At 51.7% G+C, this 8,733-nt stretch overlaps 1 protein-coding gene across 1 annotated transcript; it reads right to left on the reverse strand.

Moving 5' to 3' along the window:
- Window positions 1-439: 439 nt before the first annotated feature.
- Cd300lb (CD300 molecule like family member b) lies at window positions 440-7,933 on the reverse strand. The gene is made up of 4 exons (XM_069993288.1): window positions 7,782-7,933; window positions 3,414-3,743; window positions 2,188-2,272; window positions 440-1,654 (listed from the first exon to the last, which is right to left on the reverse strand). Exons 1-4 carry the CDS (start codon window positions 7,819-7,821, stop codon window positions 1,354-1,356), a joined length of 756 nt encoding a protein of 251 aa, XP_069849389.1. The 5' UTR covers window positions 7,822-7,933; the 3' UTR covers window positions 440-1,353.
- Between the last annotated feature and the right edge of the window lie 800 nt (window positions 7,934-8,733).

Consider the following 8,733-nt stretch of genomic DNA (forward strand, 5'->3'; position numbering starts at 1 on the left):
CTGGCTTTTTGGTGGTTCATTGCAGATAAGCGTCTCATGAGACTTTCCTGCCCAGGCTGCCTTTGAACTGGGATCCTCAGATCTCAGCCTCCTGCTGGGTTTGCAGGCCTGAGCCACCAGTGCAGGACAGGAAGCTTGCTTTCTGATGAGGCTGCACCCTATCCAAGGGTATCATTTTGTGGTGAGGTGATTAAAAGCAAATTTCCATTCCCCATTTTTAATTACAGATATAACTTTAAATTTTCAAATTATTTTAGAACATTATTTGAAAGAGATGGCATCGTTTCCCTGGGGCAAAACTGCTCCTGGTTCCCTGTCCCCACCCCCCACCAGGCAGCTCCCCCAGCTCAGTGGGACTTGGGGAGAGGCCCTGCCCCCATCCTGCTGTCTCCCTCAGGAAGTACACCAGAGTGGGGACAAGTGGGTGTCCAGAGCACCGAAGAGGAGGAGGAGGAGGGAGCTGAGCTCTGGGCTGAGCCTGGGGCCTCCTCGGCTCCATGGACTCCCTGGTATTGAGAATGACTCCCAATCTTACTCCTTGAACCAGCAACTCACCCCAAAAACAAAGGAGGAGGAGCTTAACTCAGTCACAGACTCAAAGCCACGAGTCACTAAACCCAGACTTAAAAAAACAAAAACATGATTTTGAAAAAACGTGTTAGTAGACCCAGGGGTTGGTAGCACACACCTGTAATCCCAGCTACTCAGGAGGCTGAGATCTGAGGATCGCAGGTGGAAGCCAGTCTGAGCAGGAAAGTCCATGAGATACTTACTCCTGTTTAAGCACCAAAAAGCCACCAGTGAAGCTGTGACTCAAGTGGTAGAGTACCAGCCTTGAGCAAAAACAAACAATAAAAACAAATAAAGGCCGGGCGCCTGTGGCTCACGCCTGTAATCCTAGCTACTCAGGAGGCTGAGATCTGAGGATCGTGGTTCAAAGCCAGCCCGGGCAGGAGAGACCGTGAGACTCCTATCTCCAATAAAAACCACCAGAAAACCGGAAATGGCGCTGTAGCTCAGGTGGTAGAGCGCTCGCCTTGAGCTGAAGAGCTGAAGGACAGCGCCCAGGCCCAGAGTTCAAGCCCCACGACCGACAAAAAAAAAAAAAAACAGCTAAAGGACAGCTACTCCAGCCCAGAGTTTAAGTCCCAGTACCAGCACACACACACACACACACACACACACACACACACACACACACATACAAAAAAAAAAAACATGCATGGGGTGGGGTGGGTCCACTCTGTCCAGTTCTCTGCCCTTCTGTCCAGCAGGGACACCTGTCCACCATCCCAGCAGCCTGGACGTGAAGACACGGAAGCCAGGTGCTTGTATTCCCGATGTGCGGATGTCTCAGGCGGGGCCTGAGCTGAGTCCTGGCTCTGTGTAGAGTTGGGAGCTGGCCTGGCCAGCCCCATCTCTGCCCGCTGAGGACTTGGGGGGTGTTTCTCCCAGGCTTCCACTGGAAGTGAGGTCCAGGTGGGAAGGCTCTGCGCCTCTCAGGAGCCATGTCATTGGCTCAGAGTTCCAGTTCCTGCAGAGAGCTGTCCCCCCGGCACCCAAGGTGTCCGAGCCCCACTTCATCCAGAGGACGGCGCCAGCCAGTACCAGCAGGATGGGCACCTTCACGAACACCAGGAGCATGTAATAGTTCCTGTGTGAGAGGCACCAAAACCTGCCACCATCAGACACGTCAGCCCAGCCGAGACCCTGCGCCCCGAGTCCTACTCTCAAGCCACACCCGCCCCCATTGGTCAGTGATCCTGCTGGTCTTGTCTGAGGTCCATCTTCCTTCTTCTAATCTTACCTTCTGTATGTCACCCCGTTCCCTCAGGCCCAAGAGAAGATCTGGGCTGTGTGGCTGTCCTGCCTCTGTTTCCCTACTGCCAGCCCCAGGTTGGTAAACCACCCTCCCTGCCTGGCAGCCCATGATGCCTTGTACCATGAAGATGGCTATCCTATTCTTCTTAGTAGCCCAGAGACCACTGGCCCATTTTTAGGCAGACCAGTTGACCAGATAGGGGTGGTGATTGGTTAGAGAGGAGCGGATGGGCAGGAGGATAAGGCTGAAGTCGGGCCTGGGACCCTGGCTCTGGCTAAAACAAGCGCTGGCATCTGGTGGCAGGACACAGGCAGGAGTTCCTGCTTGGGTCCCCATGGGGGCAGGGACAGGACGCCGGGACTCACCTCTTGTACAATTCAGATGACACCTTGGAATTGCTCTGTGCAGTTGGTCCAGCCAACATTTTGGAGGCCATGGTGCTCGCTCCCTCTGGGCACAGGCAGAGTTGGCCCTGGGTTATTAGATAGTCATACAGACTCACATTGCCACCCCTCACCCCGCCGCCCTCTAGAGAAGACCCGCCTTCCGTGGATCAGGGAGCTTTTGTCTCTTCGACTACTGTGCCCAGGCTCCAATTAGTTTCTTGTTATTTATTGAAGATAACAGACTCACAAGCTTTCCTGCCAGGCTAGCTTGAAGTTCCAACCATGATCCTCCTATCTCAGCCTCCAGAGTAGCTAGGATTACAGATGGGAGCCATAGCACCTGACTACTAAGAAACTCTTGCTAGAGTGACTCTTTCCAGACCCCACTTTACTCCTGTGTCTCTCTCTCTCTCTGGTTTGGATCCTGACAACACAGGAGCTTTTTGGAAAGCTGGCTGTGTGGCTCCGCATGTCTCAGGGTGGAATGAGGGCTGAGGGTTGTTTCTTGGGCACCAGCCACTGCAGAGGGTAAGGCCTGAGAGCCCTGCGGTGGTTGCGGCAGGGCGGAGCAGGCAGGGCAGCCTGAGAGGTGAGAAGACGCCTTCCTTTCTCACGCACCTGCTCACTGTACCTCCCCAGGCCTCTCCCCTGCCCCTGGCTCATCTTCTACAACCAGAGAGAGCAGAAGCCACACACACAGAGAGATACTAGGCAGCACCAAGGATCGGACACTGAGGCCCTCGAGGCTAACCCAGTCCCTCGCAACCCCACATGACAGGTTCTTAGAGTGAGTTCTAGAAAGTTCTGGCTGCTTCTAGAAAGTTCTGCTGCCCTGAGACCTCATTCAGGCATCCAAGGCCCACCCAGGACTCCAGTGGGAGAACATGAAATGCCCCGGCTATGGAAGCCCAGAATGGTAGGGCTGGACCCTGGAGCACCCGGATGAAGTCCAGGCCCCACCCCTGCCCTGATACTTGTCATCTGCCATGCGTCCACTAGGAGAGATCACAGGGATGGTGGTGGTGACCATAGAGGGGCTGAACTTCTGCTCTTACTTCTCGCTACCTCCCTCTTTGTCTGTCTGTCTGTCTGTCTGTCTACTTCCAGGGCTCTCCGTTATTTTCCTTTGGCCCTTGAGGAAGAAGAGGGAGGAATTTTCCATACCGAATGCCAGTACCTCCTGGTATAGATGAGAATGTTCTTACCTGGGCCAATGATCACTTTAACGCGTGTCCCCAGGTCTGTTCCAAATCTCTGGATCCCACACCAGTACGTGCCTGCATCCTCACGCCCGAGCCTCTCCATGGTCACCTTGAATGAGTGGTTGCTCTGATCGTCCTTGATGGACACCCGCTCGTTCTTCTCTTCTTCCTCTGACCCCCTGGTTTGGATGAGGATCTGGCAGGTCCTCCAGCTTCTGCCACGACACCACCACTTATTATAGGCCTTCCATCTTGGGTCGTAGTGACACTGGACGGTCACTGACCCCTGCTCCCAGCCTCTCACTGATGCTGGCCCTTGAATGGCCAGACAGCCTGGAAAATATAATGCAAGGCAAGAGTTCCCACTGCCCTGGGCTGGGCCGATATCCAGGGACTGGAGGAGAGGCCCAGGCACCCCAGTCACCCCAACACTGACTACTCCACCTCCCAGTGATTCTTGTCTTTCTCTCTCTTTCAGTCTTGGGTCAACATGTAGTGTGTTGGTATGCTTTGGGTTTTTTTGTTTTGTTTTGTTTTTGTCAGTCAAGGGGCTTGAACTCTGGGTTTGGGCACTGTCCCTGCACTTTTCAGTCAAAGCGAACACTCTACTGCTTGAGCCACGGTGCCACTTCCAGTTTTCTGGTGGTTTATTGGAGATAAGAGTCTCACGGACTTTCCTGCCTGGGCTGGCTTTGAACCTCGATCCTCAGATCTCAGCCTCCTGAGAAGCTAGGATTACAGGCCTGAGCCACCGATGCCTGGCTTGTTGGTAAGTTTTTGACAAGCAGCTCTCTTTGGTTTGGGACAGCTGCCCATTTGTGTTGTGTAAATGCTTCCATCTGGTTGTTTTGACGTGATGTCGGTGGCCACAGAGAAGAGATGTTCAGGACGACTCAGTGAGTCAGCCAGCTGCACACACCCCAGGGGAGGCCCAGGGCCTTTGTCCCTCCTCCTTCTCCACCTTCTGCCTCCTCTTCTTCCTTCTCCTCCGCCTCTTCCTCCTCCTCAAGGCTGGTGCTCTACCACTTGAGTCACACCTCTATTTGTGGATCCTTGGTGATGACTTGCACTTAAGAGTCTCACGGACTTTCCTTCCCAGGCTGACCTCAAACTGTGATCCTCAAAACTCAACCTCCTGAGTAGCTAGGGTCAAAGGCGTGAGCCACCCACATCCAGTTCTCCCACCCTCTTCTTGTTCATTTTATATGACCCCACCGAGGGAGTCGCCCTGTTCCCCTGATTTCAATGATTGGCTACCTCCTGATGAGCCCCATGGCCACATTTGTAGCTCAAATTCTTCCTTCAGCTTCAGGCTACCATTTCCAGATATACACCAGAAATGCACCGCCTCTTCACCAAACCTACTCTGGTGTTTCTTCTATCTAGTGGGGACAGAACAACCAAGGCCCCATGGCAGCTGACAGGTTAGAGAGAGTGGAAGTTGATGCTGCTGGTCTGTTGAGTGACTACATTCAGATGGGCCTTTTCCTTGCCATGATTGCTCATTCCTTGGTCACAAAGAAGTAGACAAAGGTGTAGGGAACCACACTGGAAGTTTTTGCTTGCCTGTCTCATGGCCTCAGGCTTGGGCTGGGGTCTCTGTGCTGTGGAGCAGGTCTGTGGTCAATGGAATAATCCTCTGTGGATATTGATGTAGTAATAACCAGAACCATGGAGTGTTGTCCCCTTACAGGGCAGAAGGGACTTTCCAGATCTAAATGAAGGTTTTGAGATAGAGATTGTTCTGCATAGTCCCGTGGATCACTGTCCTGAGCAGTCCCGTGGATCCTTACGAGTGAAAGAAGGTTGAAAGAGAGTTAGATTGAAGATGCTTCATCGCCAGCTTTGAAGATGGAGGGGGCCACGGCCAAGCAAAGCTGGGAAAAGCAAGGGGAAATACTGTCCCTTTGAGCCACCAGAAAGAACGCGATCTTGACTTCAGCCTGCTTACCATCCCAGTCTTCAGCACAGTACGTTAATGAATTTGCACTGATCTAAGCTGCTGAGTTTGCAGTCATTTGCTATAGCAGCTGACGGAAACTAACGTAGTGCTGAAGCAGTGGAACCGACCTTGTGCTTTTTGACGAACAACTCCACTACAGAAGACTTACGTCTCCATCCGTCCTCTCCTCTCCTTCGCCTTCCACAGCTGAGTGATTGAATGCCTTCTCAGAGCCGTGGGGACAGCACCGCAGAAGGGAAACAGTGACGGCTCTGCACACAGAAGGACATGCCTCCCCCGGGTGTCATTGGGAAATCCTGAGAGTTGCTCAACCTCCCCGAGTCCTCTTACTTCCTCATTTGCAAGATGGTGACTCCATCCTCGGTCTCACATGGGCTGTTAGAAGGCTTGGATGCATGCCCATACCATCCTCTGGGAATAGCTTTGTCAGTGACAGCCCTTGTCTTGTACCCAGGTGGCAACAGTAACAGCTGAGAAGTCTAGAGTGTCCTTGATCTCCCCACATAGCTGCTGGATTAGACAGGAGACTGTCCACCTCGGCTGCCCCTCCCCCCCCGTGCACGCGCACGTGCGCACGCACACACACACACACACACACACACACACACACACACACACACACACACACACACACACACACACACCTTTCCAGTCACCTCAAGCTCTGGCAGTGAGATCTGAGTTCCTTCCATTTAGCATTGAGTTTCCTTGAAAGCTGGGTCTCATGTTACTCCCTGCCCCTCTCTGCCCCAGTTTCTAGACTCTAAGTCATCTTTACTTTTCTCTTCCCCTGCCCCTGATGGGGTCTTCCAGAATTCTGTACTTCCTCCTCTCTAGAAAGCCCTCCTTTAACACCTGCCCTTCCCTTGGCCACCTTCTCCATCTCCTTCAAAGCCCAGACTTTTGTTGCTGTTGTTTTTTGGTGGGGGTAGCTAGTCATCAACTCAGAGCCTAGGCTAGTCCTTAGCTTTTTTCTGCTCAAGGCTGTTGCTCTGGCTTCTTGGTCTTTCGCTGGACATAAGAGATATTGCTGCTAGGCTGGCTTTGAATTATGATCATCAGATCTCAGCCTCCTGAGTAAGATTACAGGTATGAACCACCAGTGTCCAGCTGCAGAGATTCTCTGCTTGTTTCCCTCTGTCTTCCTATATTCAGTCCTGGCATCTTGCTGTTTCTTATTCATGATACCAATGAAGTTATCCACAGTTTCTTGACAAGCAGCTTGCATTGTGATCATGGCCATGAATGTCTCAAATCGAGGATAAGAGTCTCCACCCTGACCAACAGCGCAGTCCCATGTGATGGTAAACATTAGAAAACCCCAGCTGTCACTAGCGGACTTGGGCTAATACTAAAGGGCACGCTTGGATGGTGTTAAACATGTTTGCAATGCCATTAGCTGATAAAAACAACTCAGAAAAAAATCTTAAACATAGATACAGGTGTCCATTAATAGAAGGGTTGCTAAGAGATAGTCAGCCACCGTGTAAACCAGACCTGGGCACTGTCCCTGAGCTTTTTCACCCAAGGAAGGCTAGTGCTCCATTACTTGAACCACGGCTCCACTTCTAGCTATTTGATAGCTAACTGGAGATCAGAGTCTCCTAGGCTTTCCTGTCTGGGCTGCCTTCAAACCTTGAGTCTTAGATCTCAGCCTACTGAGTAGCTGGGATTACAGGCATGAGCTACCAGTTCCCAGCTCAGTTTTTCATTTTTTTGTGACTCTGAAAAACTGTACTCTGAAATTGAGTCAGTCCTTCGGGGAAGGTTGCCATATGTACAAAATTCTTGCACGAATAGTCTCAATGACACCAAATGACACGCTCATTAGTGTGAGAGCATGTGTGTGTACATGTGCATGAGTGTGCATGTGAACAAATGTGTGACCCAGGAGGTACGAATGGGGTGTGACTGCAAGTGGCATGTGTGTTGTGCATGCGTTTGTGTGCATGAGTGAGAGTTTAAGCCCTGCCCAAGGCTTTCTGCTTCTCCTCTATGGGGGCTACCATGTTGGGATTAAGAGAGAGAGCAGCTGGGGGGGGGGTCACTGAACTCAAATGCAAACTGGGGCCTGGGTGATGCAAAGATGCATTCCCAGCCTCACATCTAGCCAGTCCCCGGAAACATCCTACACACCAAGACCTCCTGCCATTGGTCCTTGCATGCATGTACATCTCACCTATTAGGCTGTCCAGGGCCATCTTCAATGGCCAGCCCTAGTTCTCTTTTCCTCCCATGTCCTGAGGGCCTGGTGCCTGCCTGCCATGATGGAGGACCCAGTGCCCTTTGGCCAAATGGTTCAACAGAGCCACCTGTCGCTTTCCTGGGTGACAGCCCTTCTTGAGTCAGGACACAGCCTCCACCTCTGCTCCTGCAGCACCAAGTCCCCAGGCCTGAGATGTACTTACCTGGGAGGCCCAAAAGAAGCAGTGCTGGTGGTAGCCACATGGTCCTGCTTGCCCCCTCTCCTTCCCGCACTGACCAACAGCGGGCAGCAAAGGCAGATCGCAGCCAGACCCTAGAAGAACTGCTGGAACCCAGGCTTGTCTCTTCTTGCGTGTCCTGGTCTCCCTTTTGAACTGCTTACTGGGTCACTTCCTTTTCTAGTGTGGATGTTTCCTGCTTTTGATTATTCAGCAAAAGAGACGTCAACTCTTGACAGAGCTGAGTTAGAGTGGAAGAGCGCCCTCCCAAGATAGGAAAGAGGGGGCACAGGAACTGCACAGGAAGGGAGGAGGAGGGGAGGAGAAGGCTGGGGAGGCCAGGCTGCAGACCAGTGGTAGAGATGCCTGTTCTTGGGTGAGAATAGAACCCTGGATGCCAACTCCAGAAATGGATTTACCCTATAGTTCTAAGCCCCAGTAGCAGCAGGGATTCCCCAACTCAGGTGTCAGCTGGGCCATGCTGGGACACTTGGAGGTGCATTTAGGTGTTACGAGTCAGGTGCATAAGAAAGCAGACTATGGGATCAGAGAGATTTGGACCCCTAATCCACTTACAAGCTATGTACCTTGAGACAATCTGCTTAAGCCTACCCCATGAGTCTCAACGTTTGAATCTACAAGTTGGGCCCATTATGATGGTGAGAAATGTCATCAGAAATGTGAATGTTATTCTCATTTAACACAAGAAAGCTATCGTGAAGTTCTGAGGACAAAGTGCTAGCTAGGTTAATGGAGTTAGCACCAACTTATATAAATAAAATACAAGAACTGCTGGGCTCCGGTGGTTCATGCCTGTAATCCTAAACCACTCAGGAAGTTGAGATCTGAGGACCATGGTTCAGAGACAACACATACAAGAAAGTATGTGAGACTCTTGTCTCCAATTTAAAACAAAACAACAAAAACAAAACAAGAA

Source organism: Dipodomys merriami, unplaced genomic scaffold (assembly GCF_024711535.1).
Source record: "Dipodomys merriami isolate MVZ:Mamm:240054 unplaced genomic scaffold, mDipMer1.0.p SCAF_42, whole genome shotgun sequence".
In the NCBI taxonomy this organism is placed as follows: Eukaryota; Metazoa; Chordata; class Mammalia; order Rodentia; family Heteromyidae; genus Dipodomys; species Dipodomys merriami.